The 19,595-nt window shown below is 36.5% G+C and overlaps 1 protein-coding gene across 3 annotated transcripts; it reads right to left on the reverse strand.

Annotated features, from left to right (window-relative positions):
• Positions 1–5,804: 5,804 nt before the first annotated feature.
• On the reverse strand, positions 5,805–18,381 carry LOC104598802 (dihydrolipoamide dehydrogenase). 3 transcript variants are annotated; one of them, XM_010261032.3, is made up of 15 exons: positions 17,885–18,381; positions 16,652–16,798; positions 15,769–15,903; positions 15,472–15,589; positions 12,681–12,805; positions 12,253–12,378; positions 12,079–12,159; positions 11,329–11,391; positions 11,163–11,237; positions 10,984–11,062; positions 10,774–10,874; positions 9,157–9,270; positions 7,379–7,492; positions 6,535–6,606; positions 5,805–6,023 (listed from the first exon to the last, which is right to left on the reverse strand). In XM_010261032.3, exons 1-15 carry the CDS (start codon positions 18,206–18,208, stop codon positions 5,808–5,810), a joined length of 1,890 nt encoding a protein of 629 aa, XP_010259334.1. In that variant the 5' UTR covers positions 18,209–18,381; the 3' UTR covers positions 5,805–5,807. The 3 variants fall into 3 exon arrangements, 2 of the variants coding, with proteins under 2 accessions (XP_010259334.1, XP_010259335.1); XM_010261033.3 differs by having other exon boundaries at positions 5,805–6,120; XR_016084006.1 differs by lacking the exons at positions 5,805–6,023; positions 6,535–6,606 and having other exon boundaries at positions 7,378–7,492; positions 9,157–9,278.
• Between the last annotated feature and the right edge of the window lie 1,214 nt (positions 18,382–19,595).

Here is a 19,595-nt window from a genome sequence, read left to right on the forward strand (position 1 = left end):
CAAATCATAAATTTTCCTATATTATAATGTGATTAAACTATCACATTGGAGAAAAAAGGATTATATAGACTGTTTTATCTTTTTAACTCAATTTTCTAAAATAATGGTTCTCACATGTTTTCGACTTTCTTTCAACAAAGTTCATCTTAGGAGTGTCTTGAAAATGATCAATTCATCAATGCTTTGATAATGATTTTGTGCTTAAGAATGGTTCATCATTATGATATTTGTTGTTTTTGCCTATTAGTCTAGAGAATATTGAATGGGTAATTTAATAATTTTACTTTCACAGTTTAATCCATTAGTGGGTTAGGCAGCAAAGCTCTAGAATTAAGGGTCTTTATTCAAAACAATTAAGCTCGAATATTCTACCTACAAGTTGTTCCCACATCCCTACCAATGGGACATTACATTTGCATATTGGGAGTATCTCCTTTGTCATTTATAGGAAGATATCCCTAATACATGCCATGAATTTTTGCATCGATGGGTAAGTTATTTACCCAAATCTAAGGAGGGTAGTCCTTGCCCAAGTAAATGAGGCATTCAAGAATCATTCTTTTCCTGTAGAATCCACTAGGCCAGTAATACTAAAATACAAATGCAGATTTATTTCTTTTTCATGGAGCCCACCAACTTACCTAAATCCACTTCCCTTCCCACAAAATGAATGAGGCCTAAATATAAGATGGCTATTTGGGAAATTTATGATAGTAGAATATATTGAACTAATGTTTTAAAAAACAATCTGGAACTAGAACTATTATAGCCATTGGTTTTTGGGTCAATGGTTCAATTGTCTAATTCAAACTAATAACCCGTTTTGACAAAAAAAATAAAATAAAAAACGATCAAAAACCATCGAAAGGGCCGAATAGGTCTACAGTTTGATCACTTGAGTCAATAGGTCATTGATCAATTCAATGGTTTTTTGTTAGGGACCATATTTGGAGTAAAACGGAACTGGTTGCTTGGACTATTCCTAGACCAAATGGTTCGATCGTCTAGGTCAATGACGATTCGAAAACCATGTATAGAACCCATTTCGAAACCCTATCTCTAATTTATCAAAAAAAAATCTTTTTTTTTTTTTATTTTGGCCGGGGCATATTGTTGTGATAGTGTATGGATATCCCCCCCAATACCCTTCTTCCATCAAAATTTAATTATGATGTAGTTATAATTATTTATTAAAAAAATGATTTTATAATAAAATATATTTTACATCTAAAATATATATTGCAATTGGTAAAAATTAAAATTCCATTATTTATTAATATCAAAAAGATATTTTTATAACATTTAAATTTTTATTTGATTTTTGTTACAAGAACCTACTTCCTTTCTAACTTTTCATGCCCACCTTTAATCTCATATAATAAGAAAAAAAAAATTATCCATTACCCCGAGGGTTAGTATTTTAATGAAACCGCAGCCCGCAGGGGAGGTACCAGGTATAGGGCTAATAGTTAAGTTACCCCAAGTAGGGTTGTTTTCGTCATTCGAAATGGTATAAGAGATAGGGTTTTGGACAACCGTATAAATCGTATTTCGCGAAACACAGATTGTTCTTCTTCACTGCGGAAACCCTAACCCTAGAAGAGTTGCGAGAAGGCCTGCTACTCTCTTCCTCAGGTATGAGCATCTTCACGTTCTCTAAATGCTGCTCGGAAATCAGAAATTGACTCTTAATTTGTGAATTATCTTGATAAATCTTTTGATTTTGTATTCAGAGACATGGCGAAATCAAAGAACCACACAGCTCACAATCAGTCCTTTAAGGCCCATAAGAATGGGATCAAGAAGCCAAGGAAACACAGACACACTTCCACCAAGGGGGTATGATATTTTATGTTTTAAAATTTCCGTTGTCTGGGTCTTACTGTTTATAAGCTCTTCTTTGGTGTGTTTCATGGTTTTCATGTTTATCTATTTGCATTGCAACAGATGGATCCGAAGTTTTTGAGGAATCAAAGGTACGCGAGGAAGCACAACAAAAAGAACGGGGGATCAGGGAGCGAGGGCGAAGAGTAAACACAGAGCCATGGAGGCACGAGGGTTATTTTAATTAGAGTTTCTTTCAAAATCTAGGTTTCTGTTTTTTCCTAAATATATCCCCCCGGAAAGATGGTTTCATGGCGATGGACTGATTCCATCTGTTCATGAGATGGTAGATCTCCTGTTGTTATTGGTTACATTTTACTTGCAAGTAGTATTGACACCCTGAATGTTGTTTTTTGATTGAAGTGATCAATGGCTTTTACTATCTGAGCATATACGTTTCAAGGTGTTCTGTTGGATAGTCCTTCCTGGGATGCAACTGAATATAGAACGAGCTTAGTCTTTGTTATTTCATTCGTTAGACAACTTTATTATATCCCTCGTCTCTGCGTTTGCGTGTATACTGGTGTGGGAATGGTGGGTCTTGTTCGTCTCTCTACCACATGCCCCTCTTATCAGCTCTGGCCGGTAATTTGCTTCTGATTATACTTGAATACTATTTTTTTTTCTGCTAAACAAATCCATTCATTAAAATACTAATCCGCCTGATCATTAACCCACCCTGAGTCTAAACTCTTTGCTCTCTTAGTCTTTGATATAATTTGAGATACTTTATGATTAGCAACATCAAAACATCTGCAACTCTCTCAGTCTAAAGATGACCTTGAAGAGCTTTACAAAGCCTGTGGTGGTAAGAATTTGTTTCCAGAATTACCCGACGAAGATTTGAATCATTACTGAATGTCTTTAGCTGTGTTTGATTGCTATTCTTCTACCATTTCATCATGAGTGACAATTCAGCAATTCATTATAGTTTCAAATTTACTGAAAATTTTGATTAGGAGTATGGGGTCCCAACTCCCAACCTCGTTGGGTATGTGGCACCATATTTCAGGCAATGGTTAGTATGATGCCTTCATCTTTGATAGTAGAAGTTGTAAGAAAAGGGTCTGTTTAATGATGTGAAATTCGGTGTAAGTTCAGTGTGGTGGCCTCGATTATGGGCTGGTAGTCTGTCCATCGAGGTTTGTATTTTTTTTGTTCTCTTTTGTTGTGTGGATTAAGGAATTTCTTTCACCCAGAAGAAAATGAGGGTCCGTTTGCAGGAATAGGGGTCTGGAATTGGAATGCGCTATTTTGATTCCAATTGATTGGTTGGACAGAATTTGGGCGAATGGCATTCCTCCATTTGAGTGTAAATCCCATTCCAGCTGAGTCCAATTTTCATTTCGACCCCTATCAACCTAATAGACTGTAAATAAACCATTTTGATTACGATTCCTAGGATTTCAATTCCGATTCTAACTGCTAAACAGAGATTGGGCTGGCTCCCCAACCTGGTGTAATGTGGGCCATGTACCGTGTGCCACAGTGCCACGCCATGCCAAGCACGGGCAACACCCTAGTCTGGCTCGCCCTGTGGTTTAAGGCCTATCACCTATGGATCAGCATTCAGCACGGTTAATGGCACGAGCAATACAAGAGGGGTGTTGATCGTAATTGCACCAATTATAGGAAATAAAATATATTTCCTCATAAGAATTATTTCTTTTTTGGTATTCACCATTAATAATTTCCCCCTTGCCCCATTTTTACTAAATTGCTGGTTGCGGGATTTGATTCTATGTCAACACTGGAACAAACCAATTAATACACCGAGTCAGCCCTGGGTTGGTTCTTCATAAGAATTTAGAAAGCAACATTGAGCTGCATCGCTTCCAAATAAATCTAATAAATCCTTTTCTGGTTGCTAAAGTCCAACGTGCTTTTCTATGTCTGCGATTTAAACTTTGTTTTTTTTGGTACATCGGAAGTCTAACAAAGGCGAGAGGTAGAGCTGACCCACAGATCCCAAGGCCTGATTCTCTCAATCACTGCTCGACAATTATTGCAACTAGTGGATCTATCACTAGTAATGAAATCAGCAAAACAAATTAGTTTCGGAAAGAACATGATTAATTCTAATGATCTTGCCACTTCTTTTAATTAGCTTCCTAATCCTCTCAATACTCCATGTGGTATGTCGTCTGAGCCTCTGACTTTCAAGGCTTCGACAATTATTTCGGAATCTCCTTCCATGATGATATCATTGTGTTTCAAGTCTAAAGCCATTCTAATAGCATTTTTGGCTGCTAATTCTTCTGCCCTTAAGATTTCACATGTGCCCAATGTCTGTTATTTAAACTTTGAAGTTCTGGATTCCAACTCCTATGACAAACAAGGAGTATAGAATCAGAATTGAAATGGCCCATTATGATTTTAGCTGTTTGGTTGGATCATGGATGGAATGAAATTCTGATTTCCATTCCTAGCTGAATGGCATTCCCCTATTTGAGGGAATGATGAATGATCATTCTTACCTCCCTCTTGGGAATGAGAATCTCATTCCAAATTTGCCAAAAAAAATTAAATATTTGGGCAAATTGCTGAAATATCCCCTGAAGTTTTTCACTGTTGCTCAAACCTCCCCTGAAGTTTGGTAATTGCAGTTACCTTGCCTGCACTTTTTGACAATTGCAAATTGGCCCCATTTGTTAAAATACTTTAACAAGAGGCATGAAAATGGTCCAAAATACCCATACAGTTACTATTGAGTCTGGTTTCTACAGTAAAAACAATACGAACTTTATGAACAAAAGTGTATAAAGTTGTAATTTACCTTTGAGTGATTGGTGTGAAAGGACACGTTTGAAGAAAAAAATCAATCAGAAAAGATATATTGGAAGGGCTTGCGTAGAAAATAAACATTTTAATAAAAAATAACAGCACGAGTGTTTTGGACATTTTGCATCAACTTTATACACTTGCAACCGTATCAAAAATTTCAGAGTTTTCAGCAAGTCAAAAACTTAAGGGGAGGCAATTTATCCAAAAAAAAAGATCGACTTAAAAGCCCTCCAAATCCTCTCTTTACCCAACACCAACCCTCCTTGGGAATCATGCACATCTTAAAGTCCGAATTTGATTCCTCTAAACAAAAGCGGGGTAGGGGGATAGACAATTTCAGTTCTCATTCTAGGGGATTTTGATTCCAATTCAACTGGCAATTAAATGAACCCATAATATACACGTATGGGAGATATTCCCAATGTGCAGTATTTTGACAAAAAATCGGTTGAGATCACACCAGTGAAGAATTTCGGTCTGACCAATATTTTTCTTTTTTTCCTTTGCATTTAACCTGGCAATTTAGCATCCTCCTTCCAATATCCTCGTTTCTTCATCCTTCTGCAAGTCCGTCTCCTTTTTCCCTTCCACTTTTCACTCCAATGTTCCTATTGAAAGAGATTAGTGATGGATACAAAAATCCTCAATGTCCATTCCCAAAAGATGCAGGTATAAATATAGTTGGCCATCATTCCCACTTGAAACCCCTTGTATAATGACTAGTCAAAACTTCAGGAAAATCAACTTTTCTGCACTCTCTCGCTGAGCCGTAAATCCAGAACCAAAACTTAGCACGTTCAAATTCAATATTTAAATTGAATTCAGAAAACAACCAGAATTCTTAAAGATTTTGCCTGAGTTGAATTTGTTGTTTCCATTGCCGTTCCATATACTTGCTCTGGATCTAAATTGTCCTAGGCTGGGCTTCGGTTTATGCAATCGATCCAGGTCCAACCATGGTTTTACAGGCCCACACCTGGTCATGTTGAATTCCTTTTTGAAAAGCACTATTTCCCCAACGTTACGGGCCCTTTTGTTAGTTTACAAAAGTTGAGGCAAGGGTAAATTCTAGTGCAATTAGTTCAGAGAGATTACTATACGGTCTTTGAACTGGACAGTAAAATGTCTACCAGGGATTACTAAATATTAATAAGATTAAATAAGAACTTGATCACAACGTTGCATAATTTAATAACCATTAAAAGATAGTCAAATACAACATGGGAACCACTTACTAAGATCGACAAAATTGTAATCTCGTTCTTCTTGCAATGTTGGCGAGAGTTGCTACACCTTTCGTGCTGTTGCACTTGCGCTGATCTCTTATGAGAGGATACGCAGCTTCCAGAGGCCCCCTATTACAATGAAGCTTCTTCACAAACTTATAACAAATTTTGGGAATCTTTAAACTGCCACTGGCTCATTGACTGGACTAGAAACACTAGAGTTAACCTGCCCCAGAAAAAAAATGGAAAAGAATATTGAAAAGGGGGAAACAATAAAGACTTCTTTCATTCCCCTTAAACAGGGAATGGTTTCTTCAATATATAGAAACTTGGCAATTTGGATAGGCAAAAAACAAGGACACGATGAAGACAAGCTATTTATTCTGCTATAGAAAGATTTTATGAACTCATTAAACCAATAAGGAAATATCTAGAGTATGGGAGGACGCCTTCCACCCTGGAATCATCCTATGTAAACACATTAGGTGGCACCATTTGGGAGATTGCCCACGCATTTGGAATGTTTACCATCTCATCTATTCCATTCTTTCAAGCCTTTAGAGTGAAACTATTATTAACTGCAACAATTTAAACAGTTACAATATAGAAGCAGTCTTGGTCAACAAAGTCAGACAAATACCTTGGCCAATTTAAACAGTTCATCAAGCACTTCGGACAAAGTTGGATGTGCATGAACAGCGAACTTTATGTCCTGAATGGTAGAAAAGAAGCAAACACTTACAACCATGATCCATGAGATGACTTAACACTCATTTAGAAAAGGAGAGACTACTTGGCCCGTACAAGGGAAATCATTTGAAGAAAGATGAGATACACCAGAAGTTGAGTCTAGCATTTTAACATTACGGTAGCCTTTTTTGGTGAGCAACGTCAATGGTAGCTCATATTTAAACTAAAATTACTTGCAAATTACAGGAATGACAAATAATGTAAGTACAGATAGAAATCATGTTATAGAACTAATAGAGTAAATCTCACGAAACCATTTGGCTTGGTCGATGCCTTCTGTAAGGGGAATCATATTAAGGGAGTTATTCCATGACACTGACTCAGCAGAATTCCACTGAAAATTTGTGTCAGTTTGTAAGCATAGAAGAAATCTATTGTTGTTGTTTGTTTGTTTGATTGATGAGTTACTGCAGACATGTTTCGTTTTTAGTTTTTGGTGAGCATCATCCAGTACTTTTCAGCTTCTTTTTGTACAACTGTTCACGAGATACCATCAGGTCCTCTTATTCCTCTCTCGTGAAGGATTTCAATCCAACATTGATATCTTTGTTGTGTGTGTTTTGCTAACATAGTTGGTGGGTTGTTTAGCACCCCAGCACCTCCCCCCAAGAAATAAATTAAAAAGAAAGAATAAAGAAAACATTGGTATGATGTTGCTTAATCCAACATGTTACAAAGCCCCATTCAAGACTTCTTGGTTAATGCAACTCAAAATCATTTAAAGCAGAAATTACCTGAATACGCGTTCCCAAGGTTATTGCATTAGATGCTTCATGAATGAGGTCTGCAGCATGAATCCCAAAAATATGAACCCCAAGAATCTCCCCATTGTCGGGCCTGTAAATCAACTGCATAAAAAGTAGGGAGGTCTTATTCTGTGTCGAACTACCTTAATCTGGACCAATGGAAAGAACAGAAAACAAGTTGATGATGATGATGGTAATAATAATGGTGCAGATATGTATACAATAAAAATTAAACAAACAATTCCTGAAATCATTAAGGTAACTAGTAACTCCATTGAGACCCCTGAAAAAGAGGAAGATAGTTGTAGAACTTTACAGTTCTGCACAAAAGCAATATCTATCTATCTATCTATTAATTATGGTCTCAACAGGATTCTTTCTATGCTAACACGTATAAAAGAATACAAGGACAATTTCAATTATTATTGTTAGTGCTGTTATTATTATTGATAGCAAGGTTCGAAATATCGATATGTATCGGGCCGTATCAGGGACTTCCCAATACGCCCCTACAGGGGGTGTTTTGGGGTTTCGACCAGTTCAGAGGGTGGGCGGACCTTAAACCGGCCCCTCTGAACCAGATTCGGAAAAAAAAAAAACTAACTAAAAAAATAATAAAAAAAGCTATCGATAGGCGTATTGGGCGTATCAATATTTTGAACCTTGATTGATAGTAAGGAACTAAGGATAAAAAAATGATTTAACTCATAACACCCCATTATTATCATTATTATTATTATTGAATACAAAGCATTTTCCATTCAAGAAGGTCGACCTCCTCTCTCCAATTCTTTGTTTTTTTCTTTATTTTCACTTTTGAGACTTGAATTATATTGAATTCTAGTGTGTCTCAACCTGAAGGAATTCATGGGACCCACATAATCCCAGGTTGTTTTTAAGAACTATATAATGGCTGTAACCTTTTGTATGACAAACAGTCTTTCTTCTTTCTTATTTTCATTTTTGCCTCTGCATCAGGTCTGATTCTTGTTGGCCTCAAATAGCACACAAAATTGTGTATGGCCTCAGATTTATTACCACAGTTGCATCAAGTAGACAATCAAGATTAAAAAAAATAGCCTTCCAAAAGAATTTTTGGAAAGTTATGAACCTCTGGTGTCAGGTCTTGGAGGAGTTTTAGCTACAGAACATATTTTGACCACCCACTTGGAACCAGTGGAAGAGGGCACTTAGCACTACCAAGGAATGAGGGTTGTGAAGCACTCTTCAGTACAGAAATATTGTGGTGGAAGGCGACTCAAAAGCGGTGATTGGGTGGTTTCAAGATAATAGTCTTGGGCCTTGGCAACATTGCCACCTAACCAGGGAAGTAAAGCAGCTGGCTGAGGACCTAAATGCAACCTTCCATTGGGTTCATTGATCAGTTAATGGGATAGCTGAATAGCTGATACACTAGCTAAACAAGAAGCACAAAGGAATCAGATTTTCTGGGGGAAATATCCGATGGGGCGACTGTTAAAAGAAAACTATTAGAGTTGTAAACAGAACAGTAGGCAGCAGACATTGACCTTAGTTCTCATGGTGTGCAAGGCACACATTCTTTTCCACATTTAATAAAAGTACTTACAGTTACCCATCAAAAAAATATCAATTGACCTAGAAATATTCTTATCCATGCAAATTTAATTATCTCCATCTACAATTCAAATAACTTCATAAAGAATTCAACCATCACAAAATACCTGCCATATTGCTTCTGCACATGAGTAATAAATAAAGAAGACAAAATTTCAAAAAGATCTCACCTTAGCAAGCCCTTCTCCTTCATTCTCCGCTAGGGCCTTTGTATTAGCCTTAAAACTTGTCTTGGCAATACTTATTTCATAACCTTCCTTTTCTGCTCTCTCCCTTGCTTGAGGCTGCAAAACTTCACATTTTCTTATTCAGATTGAGACTAGATAATAAAAACAAATGGTCTAAGAAAATTTCATATTCCAACAAACTAGCGATAGAAGGCAAGAGCGTTGAATACATGATAATGTTAAGTAATATATGCAAGACACAAAAAGAAAAAGAAAAGTCAAAGATGTTAAATCAATTACAAGCATGCCAATCTATGGCAAGCCTCAAGCTTTTTCCCCATAAAACATGCTTAAACATCTCAATTTTCATATAGTTCCTATACAATAAACCCAAGTAAGTTAACAATCATGTGAACTGCATGGTTTTTGAGAGTTTATAACTAAAATACTTCTGTCCATTATAGGATTTATTTTTCTTTCTAAGGAGTTCTTTTAGTTTTATGTACAAGCATATCTTTTGCTGTAGAAGGCTTCATATATTCTTGATGGTGAGAACTCCAACCATTCTTCAAGAATTACAGTTTATTTTCTAGTTTCTTTCTTTATACCATTTCTTTCACTTGTACTGTAAATCTTTGATCTTGATTTTGAGTTCCTGAAACTACACATCTTGAAAAGACGTGGATTCGATTCCCGCAACCAACTATGGGGAGGGGGTTATTAGTGTGGTGCGTATCACCACATATAACTTGATTTTGCCTCTTCAAGTCCAAGGCAGTGCAAAACTATATACTAGTTTAGAGCCAAAATACAGGCAAGTAACTTGTGATTCTAGTTATTTTACTTTAAATAGAATCCTCTTTAAGTACTGGTTTTATCTAACAATTATAAAGGAGATAGAAGGGTGTAAATAACTTATTTTCAATAAAGACTTTTCATTTAGAAGATGCAATTTCTTGTATGAATGAAAGAACTCAAAATAAACTGATTGGAGCTAACATGAATGGTTACCACACTATAGGGTGTAGACTAACAGATGAAATGTGCTTAACAAATGCCTTACTAACAACATAAGTACATGTTTAGCATAACTGTTTGATACTGTGAATCTGTGATGTGATAACAGAAGGAATGAATTGAATAAACATTGCATTAAAACCAAGGAAATGCATCTCCGGTATATTTTCCACATTCATAGGAGTGCATCTACGTTTCTGCTTCATGAATATGATATTTTATGGGCATTTCTAATAATATCAAGTTTTACTCCTATTTTGCCATTTCTAATTTCTGGCGTTTTGGCTCCGATTAGGAAAGGACCAGAGAAACTTTCTAGTTATGAATTGGGTATAGAACCAATGGGTGATGCTTGGTTACAATTCCGAATCCGTTATTATATGTTTGCTCTAGTTTTTGTTGTTTTTGACGTTGAAACGGTTTATCTATGTATTTCCTATTGAAATTTCTCTGCTATCTAAACAGGAAAAAGATTATATAATGCAGTATGTTGGGAATTCAATACCGAAAAGCATACTAAAGTGCAAAGTTAGAAAGCTAGCATTTTTTTTTTTTTTTGAAAAAAGTTAACTAAAGTGCAAAGTTAGAAAGCTAGCAATTCACCTCTGTCAAACCAACAAAACTGATTTCCGGGTGAGTGAAGCAGGCCGCGGGGATGCTCAAATGGTTCAGCACATGATCTTTTCCAGAGACTTGTTCAACAACTATTATCAGAGAACAATGCAAGGGCTCAAATGGTTAAATATTTAAATGCAAACATACTTAATACTTGATTGAGAGGAAGCAGAACTGCAGAAGATAACCAGATTTTACCAGAGATCCCTTGTGCACTTGCAGCATGAGCAAGCATCATTTTCCCATTTGCATCACCAATGCAATAGACATGGGGAACCTGATTAATATAACTTCATGTTAGAAATGGTTTCTAACATGGTTTCCGTGTTAGAAATGGTTTCCAGTAGTAGTAGTAGTAGTAGTAGTAGTAGTAGTACCAGATTGCCATTCTTGTCAATTACTCTCATGCGCTCATCAACAGGAACAAAACCACGTTGTGTCTCCACATTAATCTGCAGATAAGCCAAGTTTATAAACCAATTAATCTTGTCCTTTACAAATGGGTTTGGATAAAAATCTGCAATAGAATTCTAATGCACTTACATTCTCCAAGCCAAGACCTTTTGTATATGGCGCCCTTCCAGTTGCAATAAGTGCAGCATCAACCTACAGCAACAGTGTAATAGACTTTTGTTATGAACACGATAGGGTTGTCTAGAGACCATGATACTTTTGCTCTTTCTATCTCTTCCCTTTTTTTTCTGTTGGAATAGTTAAAAGCTAATATCATGGATTGGGCATATCATGTTCATTGTAATGCCCAACAATAGACACTTCTTGTCAGTGATTTAAAAGGCACACCCATTTACAGAGGCAAGGCGCATTCTAAGGCCCCAGATGCAGCACTTTCAAAAGGTGCATGCCTGGTGTGCCTTGTGCTTCAGCCCAGGCGTGCACACTGCACCTTTTCAAAATATGCGCTTTTTTTTTTTTTCTTTTTAAGCCTAGTGGCTGGGCTTAGCAAATAGGGGGTTCTTGGAGCTTCAGTGAGCAAGCAAATCGGAGTGGTATAAACTGAGAATTTGTTTAGATCAACATATAATCAGCCAACAGAACACTACTCATAAGTTAGTTTTTCTTGCATTATCTAACTATTTAGTAATCCTTTTCTTTATTTTTTTGGTATTTTTATACTCAGTTATCATATGATAGATTTGTTGTTTATTTTCTCCAGAAGCTATTATACTGCCTTTACTTTCTGTGTCCCCAGGATCAAAGCAAGAGCAAGAGTTGAACGAGATAATTGCAGGTAGCAATGGTCATATCCATGTACGTCAGGTAATTGAAGATTACCTCTAGTGTATCTCTTGGTTCCTTTGTCTTTGCATCAATAAGCTCAATAATGACAGGTTTTCCATCCTTTGCTGGAGTGATCTATAGCAAAACACCAAAGAAAAATAGCATACTTCTGTTATCTTATTTAGAGTTAAGGAATTTCAAAAGTACTAGTTGTGAACCAGAAAGCACCTTGCTCGCAAATACACCAGTATGGTAATCAATCTTCCGAGGATTTATGAGAACTCTTTGAGCTAATTTCCCAATCTCAGGATCAAAGCCAGGCATAAGCTGATCTAGTGCTTCAATAAAGGTAACCTGTGTAGCTAACTCCATGATTATATTGATCAAACTTCAGGGAAGAGAAAAGTACTGTACTGAAATTATACAGAAAAACAAAATAGAAGGATGAAAATCTAACCATAAAGTATAGGCAAACCACTTTGAAATGGTATTACTTGTGTCCACTAATAAATAGGAGAAGAAGCAAGAGCTTATATCTTCAAACCGTAAGATAGAACTAAGTAATTGTTTATGTTTATTACTGCCATAAGTTCCAAATGTACTGATAATAACATTCCAGATGATGTATACACATCATCACCCATTATTGGCCCTACCTCACTTCCAAGTGCTGTATACACATCACTAAATTCAAGACCAATGTAACCACTTCCTACAATAGCAATCCAATCAGGAACAAACTCCAGCTTGAGTGCATGGTCACTGGTAATCACAGTCTTCCCTGCACGGACATTACCAAGGTATTCAGTACTCCTATAAACAGACAAAGGAAATTTGAAAATTATCCACTCTGAAGTACTGAAAAAAATACCAAGGTTTTGGCCACAATCAAGAGGCAAAATATACGGTTAAATTGATTTTAAATTTTCTTTTATTGATAACAACGAAGTATATTAGCAATCAAAGAGAAAGTAGATGGCAAAAGGAGAAGGCAACAGTTACACGAGATGAAAGCTGATGGCTGTAATGGACAACAAAGAACAAAATAGAGAAACCTAAAGGATCTTTTTAATCAAGATGCAAAATATACCATTTACAAAAGAATCCCCAAAGAGAAATTTGAGTTTATTACCCTACCAGACCAGTCTTAAGACCTTGGTTTGGACAAGTTATCAGAAGAGAGTATGGTGACCTGGCAGAATATACTATTCAATCTGGACACCAAAGCACAAGCTCTCAAACATACTTGTGAAGGCACCAAGGATCTCCAAATTCATCTCTTGTCCCTTCAATCTCAATCCTCTCCAAACCATTAGCTTAATAAGGCCCGAGACATTAAACCAGTGACAATCTATGCCTTAGCTAAACCCCCAACAGCTACAAAATCACAAGACAGCACAGCACCACCAGACCAGACAAGGAACAACTACAAAGGGGGAAGTCATCAAAGTTAAGATTGACAATAGTCCATAGTCCATGCACCTTAGCAAGGAGGCATCAAGAAGGGACTTTGGAGTTTTAGCTGAGATTTTCCAATATGCAAATAAAAAATGTTTGTTGCAGCTATTAGTTAATCCATTCCAGGTGATCCATGCAGTGATGGGATGCAATCCTCTGAAAATGAGGCACAAGAACATTATACACCCTAATACCAAAAAATGATATTATAGACCCTAGTTGTTATGTGGTTCTTGTAGCCCCCGGACCACACATTTCCTGCTAACTTTCCTTCATATATGTGATACTCGGTAAATATAGTTTTTCTAACCACAGATTCCACTTGAGAGTGTAGTACTTGGTAGCTGGTAGTCCAAATTTGAGGAGCCCCAAAGATGATAAGAATAAAATTGAATTTTGATGGTTTCTGCCTTGGTAACCCAGATACTTTCTGGGGTTGGTCGTATCTTTAGATATTGTGTTGGAAATACAATGCCAAGCTACTCAAGTTTAGGAGGTGAAGGCATATCCTAAAGGCCTGAGCTTCTTTCTATGTTCTAAGTCCTAAAACTAGCCCGTTTTCTGGGCTGGAATCAGTGTTTTAAAAGTGCAGGGTGCAAGGCGAGGCACATGCCTTTTAGAAGGAAGCACATGATTTTTAAAAATTCAAGAAATGCTTAAAATTCAACATAAACAAAAAATATTAAAAATAGTATCAATTAAAAAATGCACTTTAATTTTAAACAAAATGTTTTAAAAAGTCTATTATGTCAAATTAAAACGCATAAACATAACATATAAAACATATTCAAAGTAAAAATGCAAAAATAAAATCAAACATATACAAGCATGTCAAACTTTTGATCTCTTGATTTCTTTCCCAATTGCATTATTTCAAATAGCTAATGTCCATTCCTAATCTGCCGAGTAGTGTTTCTACCTTTTTTTTTTTTTCTGAGAAACAGTAACAGAATTTCATTAGCAAACAGCCACCATGCCTCAAAAAGCACAAAATTTAATTGAGGCACAAAGTGCACTAGGCACACTGCACATGCCTTTAAGGGGCTGCACTTGGGCGTAGCAAGGTGGAGGCCTTGAAATGCACCTCACTTGCATGCCTAGGTCACCTTTTAAATCACCGGCTGGAATGACCTATGTTACCTGGATACATCAAGGACACAGCTGGATACAGCATTGAATACAAAAGTTACACTAAAAAATAAAGTATCCAAGTATCCAACTGCACCCTTGTACAGGTGTCTTGGTATTCTAAGGACTAGGGAATGACTTGATAGTGGAGGCCAGTTGTCAAGTGGTAATGGGTTGGATCCAAGCTAAAGTAGAGGATTCCTGGTCCTTGGACTTTCCATTTAGGAAGCAAAAATTTGTCAACTAATCTGAGGGCCAGATTGTAGCCTTATTTTCTGATCCTATTGGTGAGGGAGACTCCGTTAATGCAGAAGTCCAAGCTGTACTTAAAGAAGTAGAGATTGCAAAGGATCTGGATGTGGGACCTTTGATAATTGAAGGTGACTCTAAACTGGTTATAGGATGGCTGAAAGAGACAGTCAGAGTTCAATGAGAAAAAAGATCAGCAAATGGGATGGCAGATTTTCCAGCCAAACAAAGGGTACATAGGAATCAGTTCTTCTGGGCTCAACTGTAAGCTGTGTGATATAGTTCAGAGGCGGCATCTCGCACCTCATTGTGGGGACTTTGTTCTATGTAACCTTTTACTTGTGATTTTTATTTAATAAAATTCGATTACTTATCAAAAAAAGAAAAAAAGAATTGCTTATTCTGATGAGTCCTGAGATCTGCAATGTAATGGCTAACTTGAGCTAGGAAGGGGTCAATAGGGAGGACGATCTGGGACGCACCCCTTGATTACTGGTGCTGATTAAAAAGAAAAAATCTTGATGTTTAGGGTCTTTGATGCAAAGTAGTACCTTTTTTGAGGCAAAAGTTCAAATAATCTTACAGTACATAAGCATTGAAAGCAGCACTTACCATCAACTTCAATGCCTTTTGGCACAAAGGGGACAGAACCAGTAGCGATAATTATGTCTTTTGCTGTTATAACTTGGTCAGAGAACCCAACTTTTCCATACTTCACCTTTTGTGGACCCTAAAAAGATCCACATTACATCAGTATCAACATCACAACCAGCATGCAATTATATTTAAAGTAATGCAATAAACTAAAGGTGTAAGGTAAAAAATGTACAAATATGTGCTATTATACAGTCTACAATAAATAAAAATATCTATTTTACAGAATCTATATGAAAGCATGCTATTATTTACCAAAATAGTTCCAACGCCTGACAATATGTCCACACCAAGAGCTTTCAGTGAATTAGTCAAGTTATTACGAATTTTTGTAGCAAGATTATTTGCATGATCGGCTACACCCTGTCTGTCATACCCAGCAGCTGAAACCTATGTGGAAATTATAAGATGTCAGGGAAATATGAAAGAAGTAAATAGTTTCACTTAATATGATCACAGATAGTATATTGTGTAGCCACTAGAGGAGAGGACCATAGACACCTTGAACAAGGAACATACAGGAATTCAAGCACCATGACCTGACTAGCAGATCTGAGTGCCGCAACTACAGAGTTGGTTAATTGAAAGTGCTCCATAAGTGTATTATGCATGCTAAAAAGAACAGTACAGAAGAAGCAATAAATAAAGAAAATTTTAAACTATGAAGTTTTAGAGTTAGGACTTTTTTAGACTGCAATATGCTACTCTATGACATTACAATAATAATAATAATAAAATGCTTGTTTATCTGCCATAATGCAAGCATATGTTGGTGATAACATAAGAAAATATAAAAATATTTCCTGTACAAACTACAAAAAGAAGTTCTGTATCCGGAAATTAAAAGTTTTCGATCACCCAGAACATTGAAAAGTATTAGGATTTTTAGAACGACAAAAGCAATGCCAAGTAGAAAGTGCAATGCAGAAAAAGAATTGTGCAATAAGAAACCGACACTTAGGATGTACCTCAAGACTGCAAAGAAGTGTACAAAATACAAACCAGCATGCATTTAAAAACGGTTAAACAATCATTACTTTGTCCAAGAAAGGAATATATGATACATAATTTGTGTTTGCACATATTAATTCAACTTTTAGGTGCATAAACACTGGGGAAAGAGTGATTGCTACATTACCTGCAAACCCAGAGCTTTCAAGTGATGCTCACTTTGAAGCTCACGCATCCGACCACTCACAGCAAGAAGAGCTTTAGAAGGAACACAACCTCTATTTACACATGTGCCTCCAACCACATCTCCCTCAATTATGGCCGTTTTCAATCCCTACAGCCATTATTTGTCAACCTATTGGCTCATATGAATCTCAGAGAAGGAATAAAAGAAACAAAAGAGAAAAAAAGATATTCCACTCAAAATGCACTAAGCAAGTGTATATTACTAACTCCACGGATAGTAATAAGGAATCAATTCAAACCATAGAGTCAATGTAGGGAAAAAAATTCACCTAGCAACAAGTGTAAAGATAGAAAATATTATCCTAAAAAGCAGTTTATGAGAGACAGAAATATTTTTTTTTATAAATGAGAGAAACAGAAATATTCTTCTGCTTTTCTTTTCTTTTTTTCTTTTTTTGTGTGTGTGTGTGTAGATGCAATAGCATCTGCTATGCTCAATTGTAAACCATAATAGAAAATCGACGCATGATAAATGGTCTCCCTGACATTTCTACAAAGACAGTACTTCTAGCGAATACTATGCAGAACACCTTTCGGAGGAGGTCTAAAACTACAAATGCATATTGCAAGTCCACATGTAAATACACAAAAAAAACAGCGTTTCCAGGGCGAACATTTTCATTTTTCAGTAAATAGAAATAGAGCCATTCCATACACGATTAGGTTCTCAGTTCCTATCCATTAGAAGCAGGTCATTCGAGTGGAAGTTGAAACAGCAGTACTAGAGGTCTGGAACCACAATCATTAAGCACGCTGATTGAAACTCCACTTCATCAGCTAACAATTATTCTTAGTGATGACATCTCTCCTAATAATAGCTTCACTTCTATCTTGGAAGCCCTCTTCTTTGTTCCCATCTTACAAAATTAGAGACAGAGAAGGGGAATAAATGAAGTAAGATAACTAAGAGTCAAGGCATCAAAGTAAGCATTCAGTATGAAGTAACTAACAACAACATTTCAAATGCTATATTAGCTAGTCACTACGTAGCCAATTCAACTAAACAAAAGCAACAAACTCTGCATTTTCATGTCAAAGAAGCACAAAAGTAAGTCCGCTATGAACGATATATAGATCTTAGCGCTTCCAATAACCAGTTTCATTGCCAACTGAGCTAAACCAACGTTAACAAGCTCTAATTTCAAGATCCAGTCAAGGAAACAAGGCAGAAAACCTTCTCTACGGCATGAAGTGCAGCTCCGTGACCTCCGACACCAGCTCCAATTATGACTAGATCGTAGTCAAAGCCTTTCGAAGGAACTCCGTTGTCCTTCAACGAAGCAGAGAACTTCTTATAGAACCTCCGCTGTGACAATGCAACTCGACTAGAACCATGAGGTTTTGTAATAGATAACCCCAAAGCCTCTCTTCTGAGGCCACAGAAACGGAAACTTGAAGGCTTAGAAGCATTGGTGGAGAATGATCCGACTGCGCGATCGGATCTGGCAACGGCGGGTGAGGAAGGAGAAACGGTGGAGAGAGATATCAAAGCCTGCATTTTCTTTAATTCTTGGATGCACGTCGGAAGATTGGTTTCACTTTTCAGGCGAGAAACGAGAGAAGAGATTTGAGAAAGAAATGAAAAGGGGCTCAGAATCAATATGGTTTAAGGGGGGGTGGCTTTTTGCTTGCAGCAGAGGCGGAGTTATCGAAGTGTGGTAGATAAACTACTCTTTCGCTGCTTACTAACGAAACTATATTTCGCCACTTCTCCTCCGGTCCGGTCCGCCCTTCGGCGCGCGCTCTCTCCCTCTCTCTCTCCCCACTTCGAATTTGGATTAATGGGCATATGGGCTGCAACATGATCCGATCTTGAATTTGAACCTGGATTAGGTCATTTGGGTTCGATCCGACTTGAATTTGTACTCGATCCTTCGTCGGATTCAGATGTCAATTTAACCATAATCAATTTGAATGATTTTAAAATGAGGTCCATTTATTGATTGATTTAAGTTTGCATAATTTTTAATTTAACTTTTTGTATTATGAAACGATACAGAATTAAAATTCTTCAGAACTGGGTGGAAGTGTGGAACTTGGGATTTAGATATACCTAACTAGATTTTATTAATATGAGGGGAGAAAAGGATGATTCTCAAGTCTCAACTGATGAATATTTACATCATTTACTAGTCATTTGTGCATTTTGCAGCTATTTTGGATACAAGCAAACAAAGGCTCCAATCATCCTTCAAACGGATCGGACCGGATTCGGTAAATGGTATATCCGGTCCGATCTGATAAGAAATTCCATCCATTTGAATTCGAATACCTTATTGGATATCTGATTTGATTAAATTTGTAATAAAAATTGTATGATGTAATAAAAATAATATATTATAATATATATTATATAAATAATATATATAATATAATATTTCATAACTAATAGATTGGATTGGGATATATTCAAATTCGACCTGTTTCCTAAATGGATCAACCTTTTCTATTCGATGATCAAGGAAGTATGCAAATCCGTATTTGAATTTGGAATTTTGGATCAGATCCAATTAACTTATTCGCAGCCCTACAATCGTCAAAAGTTAATGTTGTCAACAAACCCATATAGCAGAATACAGAATTATGGGGTGAAGAATGGATGCTTAGACCTTATCCCAAGAGACCTTTATATAGATTAATGAAAATACAATATTTATAAAGAGGCCCTTCTGAGTAACAGAATATAATTACATTTGTAGAATTGAAGAAAAAATAATAAAATATGCATCAATTAGATACAATACAATATTAGTGAGTTTCTTCACAAATATAGCAATGGTAGAATTAATGGTACAAAACTGGCAGCAAAGTTCGAATGTGGACCAAACAGAACTGTTAGGTAAGTGGATGGTGTTTGCCCCGTTTATTTGGGATAACAGAACAAG

Source organism: Nelumbo nucifera, chromosome 3, assembly GCF_055504915.1.
Source record: "Nelumbo nucifera cultivar China Antique chromosome 3, China Antique-T2T, whole genome shotgun sequence".
NCBI lineage: Eukaryota > Viridiplantae > Streptophyta > Magnoliopsida > Proteales > Nelumbonaceae > Nelumbo > Nelumbo nucifera.